Source organism: Phaseolus vulgaris, chromosome 11 (genome assembly GCF_000499845.2).
Source record: "Phaseolus vulgaris cultivar G19833 chromosome 11, P. vulgaris v2.0, whole genome shotgun sequence".
NCBI lineage: Eukaryota > Viridiplantae > Streptophyta > Magnoliopsida > Fabales > Fabaceae > Phaseolus > Phaseolus vulgaris.
In genome coordinates, this window is record NC_023749.2 from 36,909,455 (window position 1) to 36,936,023 (window position 26,569).

The following is a 26,569-nucleotide window of genomic DNA, read 5'->3' on the forward strand; positions in this document are numbered from 1 at the left end:
TGTAGAGGGTTAGGGTTTAGGGTTTAGGAAACAGAGAATGAAGAGAGTGAGAGGAATGAGCGTTTATATGAACAGTATGTGGTTACACCATTTATCAGCGTTTCATTGATTCCTTTTTTCAGATTTTCTTTCTACATTTGGTAAAAAAAATTAAATTTTTGTAGTAAAATTTATTTATTATTTATTAGTTATTTGTTATGTAATATATTTTTTTTATTAGGTGTCATGTTATTTTATAGAATACCCGTTGAATGAAAATTATTTTTTTATTAATTTAGTCTTATATAAGATGATTTGTTTCTCTCCTTATTTAGGTTATATTCTTCTTAAATTTAAGATATTTATAACTTGATTATCTTTTTTATGGTATTTGCTAACATTTTGTTATATATTTAATATTTTGTTATATGTATGTTTAACATCATTGTTTAATATTTTTTTTAGCATTTTTAATATGAAAATATGCTTTACATATTTTTTTAATATGTTTTTATTTTGGTTAAAGTAGATGATTATTAATTTGTATCTGATTTGATGTTTGAAGAAAAATTACATAAAACTTAATAACTTTTTCTCAACGTGCACATCTCAATTTCTAGTTCTCAGTAAATTGACGTGAGAAATTGATGCTCTCACTAAATTTCACATTCTTTACACTCAAAGTCATGATTCCCACAACATCCAAGTAAACCTCAATCTCTCCAATACGAAAATATCCTATTGTTTATCCCGTGAATGGTTGTTGTTTGTTGCAGGAACCCGTGAATGGTTGTTGTTTGTTGCAGGAACTAGAGGTTATATTTAAGACTTGATAATATTATAATAATTTGAAGAAATTGCATAAGATGTCCAACTTAAAAAATTACATGATCTGAATAAGTTTGAGCTAAATCTGATACATTCATTTGAGTTTGAGCTGAAATTTTTGTTGGCTTGAACTTCTTTAGTTAGGTTCACATAAGTTCTTACACTCAAATTGGTTTTTCACATCAGTTCTTACCTAATTTGGGTTGGTTCTTATGGATTTTTTGCTCCACCAATTTTGTGGAAGTCTAAACCAGTGATCTGACAAATTCTAGTGCAATGTCTGGTTTTATTTTAATAGTTATGCTTCATCTGAATCATTGAGATAAATCATGTTTCAATTTAGATTAAGGTTTTGATTTGGACAATTTTTTTATTTGCAGTTATTGTATTGCCATTTTGAAAATGTTAGGTTCAGTATAGTGTTATTTTATCAAGAGTAGTTTTACCATTTTACCACCCCATATAGGAGTGGTGAATGCAAGAACCCTCTTTTAAGGTCCATAAAGTGGACCTTCTATTTTGGCCTGGACTTCTTAGCCAAGTGAAGCTCACATCTTGGAATCGATAAAGGGCAAGTAGACCATATATGAGTGAAACTGGGGATGGTCCACATACTATGTAAATATGTTATAAAATGTTACCTGAGATGTAATAATAATACAGTAAATGATGAATTAAGAAGTAATCCACATGTTACTTTCTATCATGCTTTTCGAATTATGGGCAGGTCTGAATGTTTAATGAATATATCTCTCAATGTTTTTCCAAGTCTGGAAAACTGGTTTTCAATACTTTCAAATGTACAAACAAAATAAAAATTATAGTTACTTACTTATATTTCCGTATGTAACTTTCTAGTGTAATTACATACAAATATTTTCGTATGTAATCACATATGGATATATCTGTATGTAATTACATACGAATTTTGAATTCGTATGTAATAGTTACCTACGAAAATTTTACATACGATTTATTTTCTGTAATTAACTATGTTTTACATACAGGTTTAGCGTCTTATATACAAATTGATGATGTATGTAATATTAAATTTTCTTGTAGTGTCACTAATAGTCCATAGAAGAGCGGCACGCATTTGAAATATTTCATTTTTGACGCGTCATCTGTCTCTACTCCAAACTCCCATAAATCTTTTAGCTCTTGAATCAACAATGGAAGGTACACATCAATATCATTTCTTGGTATTGTGGTCCATGAATCAACAATGATAAAATTGTATATTCAGGTTTCATGCACAACCAAGGTGGAATGTTGTACACCACCATCGTCATAGGCTCCATGGTATGCGATATGCTCATGGATTAAAGCCATCACTTGCTAGACCAAGCCTTACATTGCGCGAATCATTAGAAAAATCTTCATGAAGCCTATCAAAGTTGTTCTAAGCTTCACCATCAGCGGGATGTCTCATTTTCCCATCCTTCGACCATCCTTCTAAATGCCACATCATTGACTCAGCAGTCTTTGAACAAATAAAGAGTCTTTGAAGTCTAGGAATAAATGGAAAAGTGACGCAATACTTTGACAAGAACTTTATATTCATATTTTGGTTGCTCAACTTCAGAATTGATTTTAGGAAATTCCTTCCATCGTGAAGATTTACATATACTACAAACTTCTAGACCCTCATTCTCTTTCCAAATAATACTGATGCAGAAAAGCTTAAAAACGACGACTATTTTAACAGTAAAATGACGAATTTCTAGCTGTCTTTGATCAGCGCATAATCTAATGTCCTAGAGAAAAAAAAGGCAGCTATTTAGCCGTCTTAGGCAAAGAGGGCGACTATGGTAAAAGTCCTTATAAATCATGTACCGACCAGGTCATCGGGTGTGATGACGTGTCTTGCACGTGCCTAGGTGGGGGCGTGCTCAGTGGAACACATAGGCAAGAAAGATGGATGGTTCAGAGGTGAGCGTGGTCGCCGGTTCATGGAACTGGCGTTCTGCGATGAACATGCCCGGTTGTCGCCGGGTTGGCTCGTCATCAATGTATTTGGCGATTGGCGATCATGTAGCTCGACATCGCCGCAGGAAGCACGTCGCCAGATCTTCCGACAAGCTCAGATTGAAGTTGGTGAAGGCCCAGAGGTGTAAGTTCAAGTGTACAACTCCGGTGAGGCGATTGTTGCGCCAGCCTGGGGCGTGAAGGGTGTTTGGGTTGAGGGGATAGCTCGCCTATCAGCGACGGGATTCCCAGAGTGGACATTCGTTGATGGCAAGGTTTCCTCAGCCAGAACATGCATGGCGCAGCGGTAAGGAAGGTGCCGTTAGAGACAAGCGATATCACAGAGATGGTGCACTTTGCTGCACTCGATACTCGCCTTGTCGAGTGGTGCTCTAGAGCATGTCGCGTGTTAGTTTACTCCTTGAGTTGAGGACTTAGCCGCGCGACTGGCTACTACGCAGAAGTGACGTTCAAGTTGCCCCAGCCCAGATGACGACACGTGTAGGGTTTGATGCTCTCAGTTACTCCAACCCAAGTGATGACACGTGTAGGGCTGGGAGAAATAAAGAAGTGACGCTCGAGTTATCCTAGCTCAGATGATGACACGTGTAGGGCTGGGTGCTACCTGCCATCCCAGCCCAGATGGCGACACGTGCAGGGCTGGATGCGAGCCATGCGTCCAAAAGCATAACGGCTTGGAGAGAGAAAAAACCTAGCTATAAAGGTAACCTTAACAGAATTTGCAGAGGTACGTTTTCATTACGACTCATTCTGCTAGGGTTGTGTGCTTTTCAGTACGGTCCTACAGAGCATATTTTCTCTCAGTTTTTTGGGTGTCCTTGTAACTGACTTGAGCGTCGAAGCGCCACCGGCCGCAGAGGCGCCACCGTGTATTTTTCAGGTTCTCAGAGAGGCCATTTGTGGTGTGGACTTGGAGGGCACGTGGTGTCAAGCTGGTGAGGAAGACCGTGACGAGGCAACGCTCTTGCGCTAAGTCAACCGGCAGGAGACTAATCGCCCCCCAAGGTATGAGTTTGTAATGTGTTTGGCCGATTTGATCGCCATCCCAAACATTGCTGCCAGGCTCAAAGTGCCTGAGAAAACGACGGAGAAGGTTTTGGGGCCAAAGCCAGACGCATGGTGTGAGTTCCACAAGAGTTTTGGCCACTCTATCAACTCGTGTTTGGCTCTGGGACACCAGCTCGCCGAGCTGGTCAAATGTGGTTTCCTAAAGGATTACTTGCTAGAGAAGCAAGCGGACCAAGCGTCAGGATCTCAACCGGCGGGCAGCGGAGGGAAGCAGCACGAGGTGCCCATTCACGGTGAGATCCACACCATAGCCGGCGGATTCTCCGGCGGGGGGTGCACTGCGTCGCAACGCAAGAGGTATGCGAGGTCGGTAATGTCAGTGGAAATCTATGAGGATCACTCGCCCGACGTGGACATCACGTTCACCAAGGGGGATCTTAGGGACGTGGTGCCTCACGACAACGACCCTATTGTGATCTCGCTTGTCACGGTGAGAAGGACTGTCCACCGGGTGTGGTCGACCAAGGAAGTTCAGCAGATGTGTTGTTTTGGCCGACTTTTGAGAAGTTACAACTGTCCCCCGATCAACTGAGACCATATGGGGGCTGCTTGTACGGTTTTGCCGGGGACCAAGTGGAGGTGAGGGGGTATATGGAGTTGAGGACGACCTTCACTGACGGTTTGGCCTCACGAACGGAGAAGATCATGTATCTTGTTGTAAACGCCCCGTCAACGTACAACATACTGTTGGGAAGGCCAACGCTCAACAGAACAGGAGCTGTGCCTTCGACAAGGCACATGAAGGTCAAGCTGCCGTCTATGGAGGGCATGATTATCACTATTTGCTCTGACCAGAAGGAGACAAAGAAGTGTTACGAAAACAGCCTTAAGAACAAGAGGTCTGTGTGCCACGTAACCACAACGCCTCCCCCTGGCGTGGAGCCGGAGCGCGAATCCCGGCGAGTTTCGGATACGGCGTTAGAGGTGGTCGCCGATGGCGATGTGCCGATGGGGAATGTAGAGGTGAGGTCAGAGAGCTGGGAGGGAGAAAGAAACTGCTCGGAGACCGCCAGAGAAACCGGTATCGCGAGGGCCCTGATCGCCAGCGAAAGGAGACCTCAGCCAGTAGAGGAATGGCTCGAGAAGGAGATTAGCGGTAAGGTGTTTAAGTTGGGAAGAACCCTGGATAGCGAGACGCAAGACCAAATCGCCAAGGTGATAAGTAGACACCTGGATGCGTTTGCGTGGGCTGCTTCAGATATGCCGGGAATCGACCCCGATTTCTTGTGCCATCGTTTAGCAATGGACCCCCAAGTCAGGCCCATCCGCCAAAGAAGAAGAAAGTTCAATGAGGAGAAGAGACAGGCGATCAAGGAAGAGACACAGAAACTCCTTGCAGCGGGCCACATCAGGGAGATCCAATATCCAGAATGGCTCGCTAATGTTGTTCTGATCAAGAAGAGCAGCGGGAAATGGCGGATGTGTGTTGACTTTACAGACCTGAACAAGGCCTGCCCAAAGGATTCTTATCCTTTGCCAAGCATAGACGCCCTGGTAGACAGTTCATCGGGGTGCAAGCTGCTCAGTTTTCTGGATGCCTTCTCGGGGTACAACCAAATCAAAATGCACCGCATGGACGAAGAGAAGACCGCCTTCATGATGGAAAGGTCATGCTATTGCTACAGGGTGATGCCCTTCGGGTTGAAGAATGCAGGGGCCACATACCAAAGGCTGATGGACAAGGTGCTCGCACCCATGCTCGGAAGGAATGTGCAGGCATACGTCGACGACATGGTCGTGACGTCCCTGGAGAAAGACAAGCACGTCGCCGACCTGGAAGAGTTGTTCATCACGATAGCCAGGTACAAGCTGAAACTGAATCCTAAAAAGTGTGTTTTTGGTGTAGAAGCAGGGAAATTTCTGGGGTTTCTCCTGTCAGAGAGGGGAATCGAGGCTAACCCCGAGAAGTGCGCCGCCATTTTGGCAATGAGGAGCCCCGCCAATGTGAAGGAGGTGCAGCAACTCACGGGGCGGATGGCCGCCCTGTCCCGATTCGTATCGGCAAGCGGAGAGAAGGGCCACCCATACTTCCAATGTTTGAAAAGGAACAACAAGTTTGTTTGGACAAAGGAGTGTGAGGAGGCCTTCGTAAAGCTCAAGGAATATTTGGCGAGCCCTCCAGTTCTGTGCAAGCCCCAAGCCGTAACACCGCTCAGGCTGTACTTTGCCATAACTGAGAGGGCGATCAGCGCAGTGCTCGTGCAGGATCAGGATCAGATCCAAAGGCCCATATATTTCGTTAGCAAGGTGCTGCAAGGCCCAGAGGTGAGGTACCAGGCCCTAGAAAAGGCAGCATTAGCGGTTGTATTCTCGGCGAGGAGATTGCGCCATTACTTCCAGAGCTTTACGGTATTGGTGATGACTGATCTGCCAATCCAGAAGGTTTTGAAGAAACCCAATGTGGCCGGAAGGATGGTGAAGTGGGCAGTCGAGCTGTCGGAGTTCGACATCAAATATGAACCCTGGGGATCGATCAAGGGGCAAGTCTTCGCCGATTTTGTGGTCGAGTTGTCCTCTGAAGTAGCACAAAACGCCGAGGATGACTTTCGCTGGGTACTCTCGGTTGATGGGTCGTCCAACCAGCTGGGCAGCGGGGCTGGGGTCATTTTGGAAGGGCCCAACGGAGTGTTGATAGAGCAATCATTGAGGTTTGCTTTCAAAGCAAGCAACAATCAAGCAGAGTACGAGGCTTTGATCGCCGGAATCCTGCTGGCGAAGGAAATGGGGGCGAGAGTGCTGATGGCCAAGAGCGATTCGCTGTTGGTCACTGGACAAGTGACTGGCGAGTTCCCTGCCAAAGACCCGCAGATAGCAGCCTACTTGGAGTACGTGCAAGAGCTAAGGAGATCTTTCGCTTCATTTGAAGTGGTGCACGTGCCGAGAGAACAGAATGCCCGAGCTGACTTGCTAGCCAAGCTCGCCAGTTCGGGCAAGGAGGGCAAGCAGATGACTGTCATTCAAGAAACCTTGAAAGCGCCTGGAGCATTCATGGCAGACCACCAGGTTCTTCATGTTTGCAGATCAATGGAAAGAACGGTGAGAAGTCATAGATCCCTAACGCAGGAAACTCTGAGGACGCCGAGGGTCAGAGCGCGCCTAGCGGAAGGGGCGAGATCGATGCAAGTTTGCGCTGTCCACGAACCAGACATGTGGATAACGCTATACCAACGCTATTTAGCGGATGGTGTGCTTCCAGTTGACTCAACTGAGGCCAGAAAGATAAAGAAGAGCTCCAACAAGTTTACCCTTATTGACGGCGAGCTGTACAGATTTGGATTTATACACCCTCTTCTTGTATGTGTACACGGAGAGAAGTGCACGAGGATTATGGCTGAGCTCCATGAGGGGATTTGCGGGAGCCACATTGGAGGTCGATCGCTGGCAACAAGGACTATCCGTGCAGGCTATTACTGGCCTACGATGAGAGAAGATTGCAAGCAATGCCAGCAGCACGCCGACTGGCATAAGGCGCCCCCATAAGAGTTAAAGTCAATCTACAGTCCTTGGCCGTTCCACACGTGGGGAATCGACATCCTGGGACCCTTCCCATTGGCAATCAGACAAATGAAGTATTTGGTTGTGGCGATCGAATACTTCACGAAATGGATTGAAGCAGAACCAGTGGCCCAGATCACCGCACACAAAATCCAGAGTTTCGTATGGAAGAATATTGTGTGTCGTTTTGGCGTGCCCAAGCGTCTAGTATCAGACAATGGGACCCAGTTCGCAAGCCACCTGTTGAAGAAACTTTGCGAGGACATCGGGACACAACAAGTGTTTGCATATGTGGAACACCCGCAAACCAATGGGCAAGTGGAGTCCGCTAATCGGGTTCTGCTCAGAGGATTGAAGAGGAGGTTGGAAAAGGCCAAGGGGTCTTGGGCTGAGGAGGTTCCCCGCATAGTGTGGGCATACCATACTACTGAGCAATCGGGAACCCACGAAACCCCGTTTAGCTTGGTGTACGGGTGCGACGCGATGATCCCAGTTGAAATCCAAGAGAGCTCGCCGAGGTTTCTGAACTTCGTGTCAGAAGACTCGAACAAAGAGAGGAGGATGAACTTGGATATGCTGGATGAGGTCAGGGAGGAAGCGCGGGTGAAGGCCGAAGCAGTAAAGAGAAGGGTCGAGCGCAAGTACAACTCCAAGATAAAGCCGAGTCAGTTCGGAGATGGCGATCTGGTGATGAGGAAGGCCCATCAATACGAGATGGAAAACAAATTGTCGCCCAAGTGGACCGGTCCATTCAGAATAACCGAAGCACTCGGGAATGGCGCCTACCGCTTGGAGACGTTGGAGGGAGGGGCGATCCCCCGCACATGGAACGCCACCCACCTCAAGTTTTACTACAGCTAAGGCATTGTAAGTAGCAATAAAATCCAACAGTTTGAGATGTATCAGTTGAAACAATTTTTCAAGGGGGCACTCTTTTCCCCGAGAAGGGTTTTTAATGAGGCCACCCAATAAAGAAAGTTTCGAAGTTTCTAGAAGTTTCCCAGTTATTAAATTTGCATGCTATTTGTTTTTTAAGTTTGCGAGGAAAGATAAGAAATAGTAAACCCAAATCGCATGCATCCAGTACAAAATTTTCGAAACGTGAAGTCTTTAAAATCCTCATCGCCACCCAGCGACCGGAGGTACAAGTTTAAGTTTTAAGTCCTCTTCGCCACCTGGAAATCGGAGGCACAAGTAGATTTAAATTTTTTCTGACCGCCGCTAGGTGAGTAAGAGATTTAGAAAAGACCTCCTCGCCTTGAGCGAGTGCAGGCGAGAAAGAGATTTAGAAAAGACCTCCTCGCCTTGAGCGAGTGCAGGCGAGAAAGAGATTTAGAAAAGACCTCCTCGCCTCGAGCGAGCGTAGGCGAGAAAGAGATTTAAAAAGACCTCCTTGCCTCGAGCGAGCACAGGCGAGAAAGAGATTTAAAAGACCTCCTCGCCTCGAGGGAGCGTAGGCGAGAAAAGATTAAAGTCCTACTCGCCATGAGCGAGCACAGGCAAGAACAGATCGCAAGACCTCTTTGCGTGAGCAAGTTGAGGCAAGTTGAAAGCCCTCAGTGCATCCGGGGGGGGGGAGGAGATGTAGCCCCTGGGCAAGTTGAGGCATTAGGAAAAGTCTTTCTCACCCTCGAGTGAGTTCAGGCAAGATGAAACTGAAAAGTCAGGGGTGTTCACGATCTCAAGTATGGGAAATGAGGGTTGGAGAAGAACTCTTTCCCCTTGAGTGAGACACCAATATTGACCTAGTAAGACCAGTTAAGTTAGAAGTTAAAGGGTGGTGGGAGAGGTTCGCAGAGGGCACCCCACCACCCAGATGATTGTTCTGAAACCCAGGGAGGTAGAGAAGGATCCGAAAGGCGGCTCTACCCCCAGATGGGGGAACAAGGAGATAAGCAGTCCCAGAATAAGAAGGTGGGAAAATCGGGAGCGGCCCCGTCGGGACGCGTTCGATTGAAAGGAAGGTGGCGTTGCCAGAAACCCATGTTCTAAGATTGAGGTATAAGGAGAACCGCATGGCGAGAGCCGCACCACCGAAGTTCTGAGCGACGATGTAGAGATGCCTTTGGCCCTTGATGGGTCAGGCGAGAGAAGTTCCAGGTGCTAAGTAAATAGTTTCGTACTAAACGTTATCGTTTCAAATTAACCATTTGTTTAAGTTAAGGTGGTTTGCAGAAAGTTAAGCACCGGTGAGTGCAAAGTGCACTGAGTTTTAAAAGTTAAGTACAGGTTGGGGCGAAGTACATGAGTTAAGAAGCAGTTCGAAACAATTAATCACACGGCAGATAAGTCGAAAGATTAACATACCTATATATATATATATATATATATATATATATGTGTGTGTGTGTGTGTGTGTGAACATAAGTATTAAACAGTTCGAACAGAATGAAAATATTACATATGGGTCAGAGTGAGGCACGAAGGGTTTTAAGGCGATGGATCAGCTGGGGGCACGATTTTGCCATCGACCACTTCGCTGTACACGGAGAACTCGGACAGGTCCAGATCGGGAAACTTGCAGGCGAATTGCTCCAGAGCTACCCCGAAGCCGGAAATGAGAACTTGGGCGGCCTCGAGCTGGAGCTCTTCCACTTTTGCTTTGAGCTCGTTGTTCTCTTCGCGAGCCCGGGCCAACTCAGCAGCAGTCTCACCTAGTTCTTTGGTCGCCTTATCCCGATCTTGCTCGACTTTACCCAGAAGAACTTCCCTTGCGGTTGACTTCTTTTCGAGCTTGGACACTTGAGCCTCGTCGGCCTTTCTCGCCTCCACCAGCTCCGCAACCTGCTTCCTCAGGGGGACGAGCTTGCTCTCCAAGTCTATGGTCTCCTGAACCTTATCATGCAGCTTTCTACGCAGCTCATTCTTGTTATCGCGCACACTTCTGAGCTCGTCTTTGAGCGCGTTTTCGACCCGCAAAAACTCGATGCCTTGCAGCAGCATGTCGCACTTGACCTTGTCGGTTTCAGCCTTCGCGGTGCTGGCCGCCTCTTTGTAGATGCGACAATCGAGTTCAACTTTCTCCAAGTGGTCTTTTAATCCTTCAGCGACGATGTGAGGAAGGTTTTCGTCGGCCATAGCATGTTGGCGGGCGTTAAAGTTCTTCAAGGCCTCTTGGAGAGAAGTCGGAAGGCCCGGTGTTGACGGTGGGGGCGGAGGCTGGTGCTCACCACCGCCCTCACAAGTTTGGATGGCGAGGGAAGTTTCGAGGCGCGGTGGTGGGGTCGGGAGCTCTTCGATAGCTTGTGAGGAAATCTGCGTGTCGGCGAGCTACTCAGGAGCGACCTCAGCCACCGAGGTGTTCGAAACAAGAACATCCCCAGCAGACTCGAATGGTGTAGAGGCGCTGGGGGGGTTCTCGATGAAGTCTGGGGCGGCGTTCTCAGCGGCTGGAGGCTCAACCACGGCCCTCCTTTTCCTCTTGCAGACCAGCCTGTATTCGGTGCTTTCATCCGTTTCTTCGTTTGATACCACCCTGGGGGCTTTCCTTTTAGCCTTCTTCAGGGGGAGTTTCTTACGTTGGGGGGCTGGAGGAGCAGCAATTGTGGGTGGACCAACCGGCGGGGACTTGTCTTGAGTAGCGGCGATCTCCGCAACAGAGTTTGGCACGGTTTGGGAACCCGCCGTGAGTTTGTGGAGCTTGCCTATGGCTCGTAGCTCAGCAATCCGATCCTTTCCCAGCATCATATCTGCATTAGCGACACACAGTTATCACAAAGTTTCGACAGTCAACGAGGTACAGAAAGATAAACAAAAGAAAACAATGCGTGGGAAAGTTAAAACGACATGAGAGTCGTAACAGCAACATCAAAGCAAAGGCAGGGCGATACAAGTATAAGCTAAGGGATCTCAAAGACCCGAGAACGAACCTATGTGAACATCTAGCTGGTCTTCGAGAAACTCGAAGGTGATGATGGAGGAAGTGGGCAGAACCACGTTGGAAGAGGCGACCATTTTCCAGAAGCCGCACAAGTCCTTGTCAAGGTCTCCCATTTTCTCTAGCCCCCGAGCCTTCCTGAAGCTTGAGTCTTTCTTTCCCTTGTTCACCCAGTACAAGGGAAATCCGTCGAGAAGGGCAGGGTCTTGATCGTTGCAACACATACGCACGAACTTCCCCTTCCAATCCTTATAGGATTGCTAGAAAATGGAGAGGATAGACCTCCCAGCGACCTCGTTGAGGCTGACCCATTGGCGATCACCCGGGTTCTTCGCCTCGAACAAGTACAAGAATACGTCGACAGAAGCCGGGAATCCCAAGTGGGCGCAGAGAATCTGGTAAGCTCGCACGAACGCCCAACTGTTGGGATGGAGCTGGGCGGGGGCAATGTCGAGCTCGGTCAGAAGGTCCCTCTCGAAGCGTGTGAAGGGAAACCGGAGTTTGAGCTTCTTGAACATAGTTGTGTATATGAAGCAGAAGGGGGTCTCGTCGCTCCCCTGATCATCGGTGCAGATTGGCTCACCGGGAGGACAAGGCCGCATGACCATTCTGTTGTCATGCTCTTTATTGAAAGAAAGGTTTTCCCTGTCACCCTTCTTGAGGCAGAGGATGTCAAGGTCGGAGTTAACGGACGAGGTTTCACCCAACAAGGTCGCGGAGGCCCACAGGTATAGACGCTTATAGTCTGGGAGAGGTTTCACCATCGCTTTGGTTTGTGGTGGGTTTGGTTGTGGTTGGCTGGGATGAGAGGACGCGGGTCTCGCGACTCGGTCGGAAGGGACGTTGGAACCCCTTGGGGGGTCGCGGGAAGATGAGGGGTTTGTCCTACGGGTTTTCGCGGAGATGGAGGAGGGTTTGGTGTGGTTTTTGGACGAGTCATTGACGAAGCTGCAAGAAGACGAAAAGGCATAAGAGTTCGCAAACAGAAAGACTTGACGGAAGGGGAGAAGAAGGAAGAAGAATAGGGGTTCGCAGAGAAAGGTTCAGGAACCCTAAGCGAGGAAAAAGGAAAACAAAACAGAGAAACATCCCACAACGTATGCTCCAGACAAGTATTGGATGGTGCAAACCGATTAAAATGCAGCAAATATCAGTAGGAGTGACAAAAGAGTTACCTTTGTATGATCAGAAGAGTGGCCAAAAGGATGGAGGTTGGGAGAATCGGAGCGTTCGCTGGAGCGTTTTGAGAGTTCGAAGAGAGGTGGAAGATAATGAAACAGTGAAATGACGCGAAGGGTTTAAGAGTTTCGAAGAATGTCGAACGTTGCGAGAAGCGCAAACGACAGTGAACAATGGCCTTTGATGGGTCCACGTGTCGAATGATCGAAGGAGTTGGTGAAATGTCAAGTCGGTGAACAGTTTTAGCGCCAACGCGCAAAGCCACGTAAGCCGCCAGATTTAAACCTCTTTAGTCTCCTTGCTGAACAAGTCGCAGCTCGAGACTGGGGGGCTTGTGTACCGACCAGGTCATCGGGTGTGATGACGTGTCTTGCACGTGCCTAGGTGGGGGCGTGCTCAGTGGAACACGTAGACAAGAAAAGATGGATGGTTCAGAGGTGAGCGTGGTCGCCGATTCATGGAACTGGCGTTCTGCGATGAACATGCCCGGTTGTCGCCGGGTTGGCTCGTCATCAACGTATTTGGCGATTGGCGATCATGTAGCTCGACATCGCCGCAGGAAGCACGTCGCCAGATCTTCTGACAAGCTCAGATTGAAGCTGGTCAAGGCCCAGAGGTGTAAGTTCAAGTGTACAACTCCGGTGAGGCGATTCTTGCGCCAGCCTGGGGCATGAAGGGTGTTTGGGTTGAGGGGACAGCTCGCCTGTCAGCGACGGGATTCCCAGAGTGGACATTCGTTGATGGCAAGGTTTCCTCAGCCAGAGCATGCATGGCGCAGCGGTAAGAAGGGTGCCGTTAGAGACAAGCGATATCACAGAGATTGTGCACTTTGCTGCACTCGATATACGCCTTGTCGGGTGGTGCTCTAGAGCATGTCGCGTGTTAGTTTACTCCTTGAGTTGAGGACTTAGCCGCGCGACTGGCTACTACGCAGAAGTGACGTTCAAGTTGCCCCAGCCCAGATGACGACACGTGTAGGGTTTGATGCTCTCAGTTACTCCAACCCAAGTGATGACACGTGTAGGGCTGGGAGAAATAAAGAAGTGACGCTCGAGTTATCCTAGCTCAGATGATGACACGTGTAGGGCTGGGTGCTACTTGCCATCCCAGCCCAGATGGCGACACGTGCTGGGCTGGATGCGAGCCACGCGTCCAAAAGCATAACGGCTTGGAGAGAGAAAAAACCTAGCTATAAAGGTAACCTTAACAGAATTTGCAGAGGTACGTTTTCATTACGGCTCATTCTACTATGGTTGTGTGCTTTTCAGTACGGTCCTACAGAGCATATTTTCTCTCAGGTTTTTGGTTGTTCTTGTCACTGACTTGAGCGTCGGAGCGCCACCGGCCGCAGAGGCGCCACCGTGTGTTTTTCAGGTTCTCAGAGAGGCCATCTGTGGTGTGGACTTGGAAGGCACGTGGTGTCAAGCTGGTGAGGAAGACCGTGACGAGGCAACGCTCTTGCGCTAAGTCAACCGGTAGGATCAAATCACATAAGAAGGCGACTATTTACCATACCCGCCCTTAAAATCCTTTGTGCAGGCGACTATTTACCATAGCCGCCTTCTTATGTGCTTTATAAGGGCGATTTTTACCATATAATCCTTTGCACCTTTGTAGATGATAACTTTTTTAGTACATTCTATTTAATACTAATTCCCATCTAAATTGACATGTTCAAGTATAACCCAACCAGACAAATACATAAATTCAGAGAATCAAATTATATATATTTGATCCTGCCGACAACTCGAGCGTGGAGGAATTGCCTTGTCGTTTGCTTGACCCGCCTATGGCAACTGTGCTATCTGCAAGAACACTCTTAGAACCTCCTTCTCTGGGAACTCCGAACGCAACCTGCAAACACACAGACAGCGCCTCTAGCGGCCGTTTGCACTCCGACGCTCAAGTTAGATCACAGAATCACTAGAAAAATAATGTGTGTAAAAACAGTATTTGTGTATTTCTCTCTGATTCCCTTTTTATCTCCCTCTGTGTCTGTGCCTAACAGAATTCTGCTACGCTGTTCTCTGCGTGTGTCAGAATTCTGTTATGCTTTTGTACGAAAACGTACCACAGTCAGGGTCGTGGGTGTCTGGGTTTTCTGTCTGTACCTTTCACGACACGGAGTGCACCTTTATCTGGGCCGCGCCCCTCTCAGACAGTGACACGTGGAGGCATGCAACTCACATCTAACCGTGCACGTGCCACCACCTGAAGGGCTCTAGCGCATCTCTTTGTGCGCCTAAGTTATTCCCTTGCGGAGTAACTTAGCGCGTTTCTTCCATCTGGGTGAAATCGCACATTCCCAGGAGAACGCCAGGTGTGGCTGGACTAGGCACACTCACCAAGCATTGCTCTCTGCATACACGATTTCCCCTTCACGATGCCATGCACGTAATGGGTTGAGAGAGTAACCAATCACTGACCGGTTTACTGACTCCCTCAGGCCACTCTCGTGCACGACTACACCGACGAGGAGCTCTTCTTTCTCTGAGGTATGATCATGCGAGGTCCATGCTTAACGCTCTCGCTGGGAATCTCAGTCCCAGTTTAACTGCGTGTAACACGAAACCCCGATGATCATGCACCCGATGACTGATCGGTGCTCTATTGCTTCTCGCGTTCTCCCCCGGGTGTTTATCTTGGAACTGATCTGTCCGTGGCCACTCGGTTACTGACCACCGATCTCCATACCGGGGGATCTCCTCCATGATTACTCTGCCACCTGATCCACGTGTCCCCCGTTTATCTTGGAACTGATCTGTCGGTGGCCACTCGGTTACTGACCACCGATCTCCATACCGGGGAATCTCCTCCATGATTACTTTGCCACCTGATCCACGTGTCCCCCAGCGAGTGGTCCATGTGGTTATCTGCTGCTGACGTCATCGACTACCGATGACCGATCGGATCAATATTGATAAAAATGTATTACAAACATTAATAAAATATATCTTTCCCTATATTCCTATCTATCTATCTAATTCCTACACTATTGATTAGCTAGAGTTATAAAAAATTAGGAAATTTGTGGCCCAAGCATGTCTCATATTTTATGGCGGCTGAAGGCTGTGCTTGCTCATTCATAAAGAACTGCATTACAAAATAAGGTTCACATAAATTAGTGTTAAGATACATATATGTTAAAGAATTATAAAAATAATTTATACCATCATGTTACCTACTTCCAATCACTTTTAAGGCCTAGTCTTACAATGGTAACCATCCATTGCATAATGTAATAGCCACACTCATAACTTTCTGGTTGTCTATTACACTATAATTCAATAGAAAGTAAAAGTTAATATTGATAAACAATAAAAAGAGAAAGACAAAAATTACAAACCTTAAGTGTCATCCACTTTAGATTTTGATAATTTGAATTGGATCGACATTTTAGGATGTTATATCCACGCCATGAACTGATTAATACAAAAAACCGCGTTAGTAAATTTTTAATTAGTAACATACAGAGTTAAGTTTATAGTGTACTTACTTATCAATCATATTCTTCAAATGTGTGGATGACCTCTTATGTAGGGAACAAAACCACATAACAGTCTTATCTATTGTAGATAAGACAAGTAACTGCCAATGACTCCTATATCATCCATGAAAAGAGTTAGTAAATATTTAAAACATGAAATAGTAATAATTGACGACTTATAATTAAACTTACTCATTAATATAAGGGCATAAAGAAATTTGTTTTCCCTCTTTTTCTAGCGTGTTAGTGATGTATGATTGGGTTTCACATTTCTTTGTTCTAGTGGGACTAGTATATGAGGGATCTAAGAATCTATAAACATCATCCTTCCCATCATTGATAGAAACTCCATGTAAATACCTATAAGTTATTAGTTAAAGCATAATCAATAATAATTTAACATAAAGTAAATTGAAATATAGGTAAAGATACTTACATGATACAAAATTGAATTATATTTATATTGAGCTCATGATCCCCAACTGCAAATTCTAACAAATCTGACATGTATATGTACCATGGAATGCTAGTGTTTATTTAAAAAAATGTATCACCCTATGGTATGTTCATAAGGTTATGACCAATCTCTCTAGCAGCTGCATCTAAGGAAGCTATAGGATCGTCAATCAGAACCTCATGCTTCTTTTTCAAACTTGGTTTCCGACGAGGTTTCTACAAAATAAAGAACACTTGTATTAAATTAGATGTAATATATAAATATAAATTAAATGAAATTGTTATTGGAGGTTCAGGTATAATTCGAATTAGGTGTCTGGGCCACGCTACGAATGTTTGAAATGCATCGGACACAGTTATTACTTCATCAGAAGGTAGAGGAACATGAGCATCAACTACTCGAAGTCTTTCCACCGTTACCTTCACCGCATCAGAGGAGAGAGGAACGTTATGTAAGGTGGTGGCCTCTTGATAAACTTTTGCAATGACCACCACTTATGCGAACATAATTAATCCAATTTCGATCCATTATATTCTATAATAGTCATTTAGGTGTTTACTAATGAATGTGAAATCTCACGTTTGCCGATGGTCGAACACCCCCAGACTCAATACCAGCACGTATCAATTGTCGAGGGTCGAACACCCTCGAACTCAATACCAACACGATAATTCTATTCTAACCTAACAACTAATATAATATAAATTAATAATAAATACAAATTATAATAAATACTAAATATACAAATTAAAAATTATTAAATTAATTATAAATATTAAATAATATAAATCTATCTACCATCTAATAATTTAATAATTATATTCTAACCTAAAAACAAAAATAATACAAATTTAAGAAAATACAAATTATAATAAATAAAAATAAAGAAATTAATAACATTAAAAAATATTTAAAAAAATTTAAAACTCCACCAACCTTGTGCGTGAAGGCAACAATGGTGGTGAAGAGCGGCGACAACGACAACAGCGAGAATAACAACAACAACAACGATGGTAGGGGCAGCGACGACGAAGCAATTAGAGCACAATGAAAACTCAAAGACCATCGTTGAAGGCAATGAAACAGTAGGAATATGGTGACCTTCGAGCAATGACAGGAAAGAAACAAATAAGAGAAACCAAAACAAAACAAAAAGCATTGGTGAAGAAGAAGTAGAGAGCTCAAAAGCAACTTACCAATGGCACAAAGAAGACAATGCAGGCTTGAGGAAAACGAAGAAGAAGCACACAACAAAAGAGAAAACGAAGCAAAAGAGACAAGTATGAAAGCATAATTGGCGCACTCTGACTTAGGGTACAAAAAAGAGTCTAAGAGGGTGGCTATTTCGTAAAACCGCCCTCTTACATGAAAGTTTTCCTCTAAGAGAGCAGCTTAGCCGCCCTGTTAGACAAAACACTTTCATCTAAGAGGGTGGTTTTACCAATAGCCACCTTCTTAGACGAAACACTTTCATATAAGAGGGTGACTTTACCAAATAGCCGCTTTCTTAGAGGAATTTAATTTAAAAAATGCCACCGCGTTTTCAATGACAACGTCTAGCCGTAAAAGCGCCTTAAATGTAATGTCGAAATATGTCCTTTTTGCACTAGTGTAAGATACAATGTTTTGGACATGCATGAATCTTTTTATAATCAAGGCGTAAATCACTAATCATAGTCATTGTTTTGTTAAAAGAATAAGGAATATTCAAACTAGGCATGACCTCTTTTCGTAATTGTAAGAGATAAGTGAATGAAGAATTACTTCAACCATGAAGAAATTTCAATAAATACCATTGAATGATGAAAGATAAAGTGGAGGAGTTTTCACACCTAGAAAAGAGTTCTTGATTTGCATCATTAATCGATTGGTAGAACTTTCTACCTTCGTCGTCGGGACTCTCTTTGCCTCCTTTTACCTCTACCACATTTATATATGTGTCATATAGTAAGCCATAAATATCATTCTATGAATCTTCACTATCTATCACGCCATCATCACTTTTGGTAGATGAAGGTATTTCTTCTCCACGGTGAACCCAAACATTATAACCTCGTGGCTATTAAATGATCATAGATGACGCTTCTTCTTGCCCAAACAAAATTTCTACAATTAGCACATGAACATAAAATCTTACATTCCTGGGATCTTCATCTAATCTAATGTAAGCAAATTATAAAAATAACTCGAGACCATCTATATACTCCCTATTAAATCTTGGGAATTTAGCCCACTTTTTCTCCATCACATTTAATGTAAAATATAAAGAAATAGTATAATTAAAAAATTAATAATTGAAAATAATAATACATGAATGATCAAGGAAATAACATACGAATTTTGGAAAGTTCATAGATATAATAAAAAAGGTGCAGAAAAAGAAAGAAAGAAAGGTTTTGTTTGTAGAGATGTATGATTGTAAATTGCGTGGGAAAGATGAGAAGAAGTAAAAAGAAGAATGTGAAAAGGTGAATCTGTAGAAGGAAGGGCATATAGCAATTCTTCCAAGGCCAATTAATGTCAAATATCCATCTTTTTAAGCTTCACGCTAATCTTATAACCTTAAATTTTTTACCTTTTCCCAAACCTAATCTTTCTTTCTTTCTTATGTTCTATTTTTTCTTTCTAAAGTTCGAGCCGGAATACCAAATTAGTATAGGATCTTGGAGGCTATAACGTAACACACCAAACTGCACGCAATTCACTACATACAAGTCTCATTTTTTTCTATTTCTATTTAAAGGACCTAACAATAATAAACTGGGAATGGTTAACTACCATTTGACCAATACCAAAATCAATTATTCTTATTGTAAATCACCAAGATCAGCACTCATTTTAACCATGTTTAGTGCTTTCAAATTAATTTTGTGTAGCATCAAAACAGAGAAATCCTAAATGTTTGTATTACTGTATTTCCTAAAGAGTTAACAGAAAAATAACAATATTTCATATTTCATTAAATTGATTTTGTGGCAATGACTATTACTTGAATTTATGTTGACTTGAGCGCATTTGAAAATTGAAGTCTCACGGTGAAGATGTTGTTGCTCATGCTACATTCTAAAACTGCGTACTTAACAGATAAATATGCATTTGATTTATGTAAATGAGGAAGAGGATACAAGTAAAGTATTAATTAACAATGGTTTACAACCTAATTAAGGTAAAGTACCAAACATGTCAACATATCTTCATTGAATGTGTTGCTGCCCAGAGAGTATGGTTATTATGTTTAAGATGGATTGACATTGTGTTTGTACAGCATAAAACCATCTTGACTCACTTTGAAAGTTTCTACTTACCCCAACTCAGCAGTAGACAAAATCTATTATGGAAAGGAGCATGGGCAACTATAGTAGCATGTATATGAGAGCAAAGGAATTTCATTGTTTTTAATCAAGGGGTAGTAGACGTGGAGGACTTAAGTCTTGGCAGTGGCTAAAGCACATGGGTCACCCCTTTAGCTACTCATTTGCAGATTGGATGCTAAACCCTCTAATATGCATTAGAAGCTACAAGTAGATGTTTGAGGCTGGTGTTTGAGGGTGGATACAAGCTAACTGCTTTGTGGTCTTTTTTAGTGTGCGCCTTATATATCACTTTAAAGGAGTGCTTCTGCCGCAGAATGCTGTATAAAAACCATCAATTTGGTACCTAACATCCAGATGAGGTTAGGAAGATCTAAATTGAAGTTAAGCAAGATGTTGATGTGATGGAATGAAAACAGATTGGAGGAAACCAAAAAGAACAGAATAAGGTGATGCAGGGGTTACTAGGAGGGATCTGACGAGCTACAGGTTTGCAAAGCTGCAGGTAGATCTCTGATGTTGTATTATTTATTGGTAATACAAATGGTGCACAACACTTGTATTGGAAGGCAAGTAAATGAGGGTGGAGGAAGTAAAATGGAAGGCAGGTGTTGGAAGAGGGTAGGCTAAAGGAACATTGGTGGCCAACTCATGTACTGCTCTGGTGCTGGCATGATAAAGTAATGCCACATACTTATGAAACTTATGCTAATGTAAATATAATCAAACAAGCATATGCGGTAATTTGGAGGTGATGCAGGTAGTAATAAGGTGTGAATCTGTAAAGTGAGTAAAACAGGCTTAAGAGTAAGACTTGGATGGATAAGTGGGGGATGTGTCAGGTAGTGGAAGTCCGAGTGGAGGACTGCTGGAACTGGGGACTAGGTATAGGTGGGGGCAGGACTTTAAAATCTTTTCAGAACTAGACTATCCTTGTTTTTTTGGCTTTGATTAGCAGATTCTATTTAGATAGAGTCTAGGCAAGGTTGGATGGATCAAGCGTTGACAAGTAGGTGGGGGAGGATTGAATTGTTTGAAACTTTAAATAGTAGTTACTGTTAAGCAAAGATGCACATGCTGAGAATGTAAAATGGTTAGCGCGAGTTTTGTGTGAGAGGACAAAAGGGTTTTTTTATAAGGGTTGGAACACCCCTAAAGTGTTCCTTTTATATTCATTTAAATCTTTGCTGATAAAAATAAAAGGTAAAGTGCCAATAAGAAAATTATAGAACAATAAAGAGAATCAATGATTTGCATGAAGTTTGTCAAAAACCTGTATGAGAACTTTTTGAGAGGTAGAGCTATGTTTGGTAGTTACGTCTTGTAGGTTAGGTGGTTCAAACGTTCTTTTCGTTGTGTATAGTGGTAGGAGGGTGTGCTTTTTAGGAAGGCCTTTTATATACGGGTTGAGATATCCCTAAAATATCTCATATTTATTCATTCGTTTTTTGTTATAAAAATAAAAAACCTTTCAAGTTTGTGTTAATGTCCCTTTCAAGTTGTTTCTCAAGTTTTTTCAACTCCTATGTTAAATAGTCCAAGATCTTCTCCAAATAAATGCCTAAAAAGATAATGCATTGGGAAGTTAATTTTTACATAAGGAAGGTAGTTATATGCAAGGTTGACAGAGTACAATGAAGTGTCATAAGCTACTTATTTGACTTATTAACTCATGGATTAATAAGTTACTTAAATTTTGATTTGTCTATTCTTTTCAACTCTCATAAATTACACAATCAACTAGCTTCGAAGAGATCCTAAGAATGCTTTCGATTCAACCAAACGTTTCAAAATAAAATCCAAAAAATTAAAATTAGAAATCAAATAACCAATAAACACTTAACCCATGAGAAAATCGAAACAAAAAAGTAGTGTAAATCTGGTATCTTCACATTTCGCCTCCGTCACACGACAATTCTTCAAGAACTACCCTGAGCAGATGAACAAGGTTGAGCAGACGAATGTGATATCAGTGGGTAGGCTTTTTCATTCTTCAAATGAAGCATAATTTGGGAACTTGAAAATTTTTTGAATGTAGGGTTTTGAGGTTTTTTACGTGAGGTTTTCACATTCTTTAAGTTTCAGTGGAAATATGTTTCACGTTGGGAAATACTGTTTTTCATAAAACACCTACAATTTAAAAAATGTTGCCTAAAATTGAAAACACCTACAATTTAAAAATTGTTGCCTCATACTATTTTAATGTTTGTCTATGTTTAATAATTGTTGCTTAAAATAAATAACCAATGTTTTTTCTAAACATTTTGAGCTAAAGGAAAGAAAGTAAACCTTCTTTTGTAAGCAACAATAAAAAACTATTGTTTATACTCCCTTTAAGCAACACTTGTTTACTTGTTGACATATTAGTGTGACATAAAGTGAAAAATTGTGTAGTGATGTGGATACTTTATCGATCTATCAGTTAACTGCAATGTCATCCATGTCGGCAACACTTTTACGTCTCCAATTTTTTTTCAGCATGGATAAAGGCATGCGATTAATACTTGCTCCAAGATCTAACAATGCCTTTCCAACTACGAGGTTGCCTATTGTAACAAGCAAAGTAAAACTCCCAAGATCTTTAGATTTTTCTGGCAAAGATTTCTGAATGATGGCACTAGAACTAACTTCCAACTCCACTATTTCTTGCTCCTTGAATTTTCTCTTATTTGTCAACAAATCTTTCACAAACCTAGCATAACTTAGCATCTCCTCAAAAGCTTCAGTGAAAGGAATGTTGATCTGCAACCCCTTAAGGATATAAAGAATTCTTGTAAATTGCCTTTCCTTATCCTTCTTTTATAGAGAATTTGGATATGGTACATTTAGAATTGGAGCATTTCTCTTTGGATTCTCAATTTTCTTTTTCTTTTTCTCATTTTTTTCTTAAGTATTTACACTCTTTTTTTTCTTTTTCTTTCTCCTCTTCTCCCTCACATTCATTTTTCTCTTCCTCATCAGCAACCAAATTATCACCAATCCGCTCTCCTACAATTATACCACTTCTAGTAGTGATTGACTTACAATTCTCCTTGGGATTCATTTGCGTGTTGGCTGAAAATTGACTACTTTGTTAATCCGCCAACTGTTTAACAATTTGTCTCACTTGTGTTTCCAAGTTTCTTATTGAAGCTTTAGTATTCTTCCGATTAGACAGAGATAGTTGCATAAATTTCTCCAAGGTATCTTCCAATTTGCTTGCTCTTTCCTGAACTGAAGGATAAAGTGGTTGTTGTCATTGATAAGGGCATTGCTTATTAGATGTACTAGCATCTTGTTTCCACCCAAAACCTTGATTTTAATTGCTTCTCCAACCTTGAGACATATCATTATGACTCGTCTTCCTTGACTACCCATGTAGTGGACCTCTTCTTCAACTGGATTACTCTAGTACGAACAGTGACCATTTAGATTATCAACTCCAAAAAAATTACACTTCATGGAATGAGTCTGATTCAAAAAATAATGCACAAGTTGTAATTTTTTTGGCAATTTAGACATCTATGTAGTTAATGCTTCAATCTGCTGTGTAAGAATTTTATTATGGGCCAAAATTGCATCTAAAGTATTAAGCTCAAACACCCCCTTCTTCTAAACAATCCGTCTATCATTTTGAGCATGATAATATGTTAAAGCCAATGCCTCGATAATCCTTGTTGCTTGTACAACATCGACAACCATCATTGTACCACCAACTGCTGCATCCAAAATCATATTTGTATTAGGTGTGAGGTCATTGTAGAAGATGTTCAACTACGTAATAACTTCAAATCCATGATTTGGGTATCTTCTCAACATTACATTAAATCTCTCCCAAGCTTCACAAAATTGTTCATTTGGTCCTTGTGATAAATGTCATAATTTAGTAACATTTTATGCAAAAAGCTAGGCACTTATGGATTTTAATTGTTGATAAAGTTATAATTCAACCTTAAATTTAGGAATTTGAATCTTTTAACATATTTTTGGATTATGAGATGAATAAGAACTATTTATTTCCAAGCTTGTGCTAATATCAGAAATCTAGGGGAATACGGAGTTAAAAGGCTAAAGGAGGAATGGAAATTTAGAGACGAGAAGAAGACACAAAGTTGGGGCATTCAACATTCGCCCAAAACTTGCCCAAACTCGCCTAAGCAAGATCACCCTAGAGGCAAACTTGCTCTCTCGAGCAAACTCGCCCAGAACTCACCCATATTCTCCCAAGTGAGATCACTCTAGAGGCAAACTTGCTCTCTGGAGCAAACTCTCCAAGAAATTTCTCATGCTCACCTAAGACTCGCTTAGTCTCGCTTAAGAGATTTTGCTCTAATGAAGTTGGTTTTTATTTTCGTGAAACTCGCCTAAGCAAGAAATATCTTGCTTGAGCGAGATGTTACTTAACCTACATCAAATTAGGTTAAATAAGGGCGTGAGGCAGAGCTGTCAAAGAAGAAGGGAGGATAATCAGAGATAGAAAACCCCAAAGGAGGCATTCGTCACTAAGAAACACCATAGATCTTCTTTTCTTGCTTTCAATGCTTGTAATGGCCAATATGAGTGACTAAGTCTTCCCTTTGGGATTGAGAGTAATTTGTTCAAACTCTTAGATATTGAGATTATATTTATTTATAATATTATGTTCTTGATTGATGATGGTATTATCATTTTATTTTGAAAAGTACTTCTGAGTATCTAACCTAAATGATAATGCTTAACATATTTGAATGCTAAGAATAGATTTGAAAGGTTAATTGCTTTATAACATTTGTTTATAATGATAAGAATGTTCTTATAAATATGTGAGGAATCAATATTTAGGAGACAATCTTAATGATTTTATATGCGAGGAATTGATACGAATGATTTACATATGTGCATTGATGTTAATCAAGTTAGGATGTTATATGTTTTTATTTATTGAAAATACAGACGAGTGAGAAGGATTAATCTCAATCCCAATTTTCTGAATTTTATTATCTTAATCGTTTACTTTGTTTTCATTTAATTTCTCACATAATTTTATGATACTAATGACCTTTCAATCAAACTTTCACACATACTTTGATTTAATTAATACTATACATTGAGATTTAAAAAAAATTGTTCCTTGTGGGTTCGATATCCATCCTTAGGGACAATTTATCACTTCTGACTCGATACACTTGCCTAAATAAGGCATCAAGTTTTTGGCATCGTTTTCAGGGAACAATTTTGTTAAAATTTGAGAGTCAAAATTCCTAAATACCTGCTACAACTAAGGCCTTGGAGATGAAACATGCATTTTTGTATACACATTTGTTTACATTTTATGAGTTGGTGAGAACAATGAGCTTTCAATTAGGTGATATAGAATCTGTATATTTGTGTTTGTTTCCTTTTTCATTGGCAGGAAAAACAAAGGAATGAGTCAAATCCTATCCGAATCAAATCCTCGCGAGTAGGAAAGATGTAGAGGAGAAATTTTTACAAATATTTTTTCCACTATCCTGCTACATCAAAGCAAAGTTAGATATTTCTATGTTCATACAAGGATTAGATGAAGCCTTTTGTGAAGCATGAGAAAGATTTAAAGTGATGTTGAGAAAATGCCCAAATCACGTGTTTGAAGATATTGCACAAATGAACATCTTTCATAATTGCCTCAGACCTGACACAAAAATGCTTTTATATGTTGCAGTTGGTGATACAAAGATGGTTGTCGATGTAGAACAGTTGACAAAGATTATTGATGCAATGGCATAAAAAAACTATCAAGCCCAAAATGATAGACAAGATCGAGCAAAAGAAAGGGATGTTTGACCTTAATACTTCATGAGATTTTGGCTTAAAACAAAACTAGACACAACATATTGAAGCTTTGGCCAAGTAGATGTCTAAGTTGAAGCAACAAATACAAGTTTCACATTTTTTTCAGAATCAACACCAACCGATGAGGTGTGATTTTTGTGGAGGTGATCACCCAAATGGTCATTGTTCTTACCAAAACAATCCATCTGAAAAGGAGATTAATTATGTGAGCAACCAGGGAAGACAAGGTAGTTTCTCCAAAAACAATTGTCTAAATAATATGAATCAAGGTTGGAGAGGCAATCAAAATCAAGGTTTTGGATGGAAACAAGATGCTAGTCCATCAAACAGATAACCCCATTTTCAACAACAACCACTTTATCCTTCAGTTCAAGAGAGAATGAGTAAATTGGAGGATGCCTTGGAAAAAATCATGCAAGCTTCACTATCCAATCAGAAGAATACTGAAGCTTCAAAATGAATTTTAGAGACACAAGTGGGACAACTTGCAAAGCTGTTGGCAGATCCACATAGTGGTCAATTTTCAGCTAACACACAAACAAGGAGGAATGTAAGTCAATTACTACTAGAAGTGGAATAGTTATAGGAGAGGGGATTAGTGACAATTTGGTTACTTTTGAGGAGAAAAATAATGAGGAAAGAAAAATTGAGAGTGAGGGAGAAGAGGAAGAAAAAAAAGAAAAAAAAACGTACATATAAAAAACAAAGAAGAGAAAAAAATGAGAATCTATAGAAGAACAAGGAACGACAATTTTCCAGATTTCTTGATATCCTTAAGAGATTGTAGATAAATATTCCTTTTACTGAAGCTTTGGAGCTAGATTTATGAGGGATCTATTGACAAAAAAAGGAAATTTAAAGAGTAAGAAACAGTGGAGTTAGAAGTTGGCTATAGTGCTGTCATTCAGTAATATTTGCTAGATAATTATAGAGACCTAAAGAGTTTCACTTTGTTAATCACAATAGGCAATCTTACATTTGGAAAGTTATTATTAGATCTTGGAGCAAATGTAAATCTCATGACATTATCCATGTTGAAGAAAATTGGAGAAGTTGAAATATTGTCTACAAGGGTGTGATAAGTGTCATAATTCAGTAATATTTTATAT

The 26,569-nt window shown here is 41.8% G+C and overlaps 2 protein-coding genes and 1 non-coding gene across 3 annotated transcripts; 1 reads left to right on the top strand and 2 right to left on the bottom strand.

Moving 5' to 3' along the window:
* Positions 1-6,222: 6,222 nt before the first annotated feature.
* LOC137806583 (uncharacterized) lies at positions 6,223-7,087 on the top strand. Its single transcript, XM_068606788.1, has 2 exons — positions 6,223-6,948; positions 7,061-7,087. The coding sequence occupies exons 1-2, from the start codon at positions 6,223-6,225 to the stop codon at positions 7,085-7,087; spliced, it is 753 nt and encodes a 250-aa protein (XP_068462889.1).
* Positions 7,088-9,789: 2,702 nt separating this feature from the next.
* Positions 9,790-10,437, bottom strand: LOC137806593 (coiled-coil domain-containing protein SCD2-like). Its single transcript, XM_068606799.1, has one exon. The coding sequence runs from the start codon at positions 10,435-10,437 to the stop codon at positions 9,790-9,792; it is 648 nt and encodes a 215-aa protein (XP_068462900.1).
* Positions 10,438-25,150: 14,713 nt separating this feature from the next.
* LOC137811561 (small nucleolar RNA R71) lies at positions 25,151-25,255 on the bottom strand. The gene has a single exon (XR_011081096.1). It is a non-coding gene; the product is annotated as a small nucleolar RNA R71 (small nucleolar RNA).
* Between the last annotated feature and the right edge of the window lie 1,314 nt (positions 25,256-26,569).

What these genes read in the sequence shown, in the direction of transcription:
- LOC137806583 (XM_068606788.1), top strand. Translation starts at nt 6,223, where the DNA reads ATGACTGATCTGCCAATCCAGAAGGTTTTGAAGAAACCCAATGTGGCC. An exon ending in AAACTCTGAGGACGCCGAGG is followed by an intron (nt 6,949 to 7,060) that starts GTCAGAGCGCGC and finishes GTGTGCTTCCAG; the next exon opens with TTGACTCAACTGAGGCCAGA.
- LOC137806593 (XM_068606799.1), bottom strand. Translation starts at nt 10,437, where the DNA reads ATGGCCGACGAAAACCTTCCTCACATCGTCGCTGAAGGATTAAAAGAC.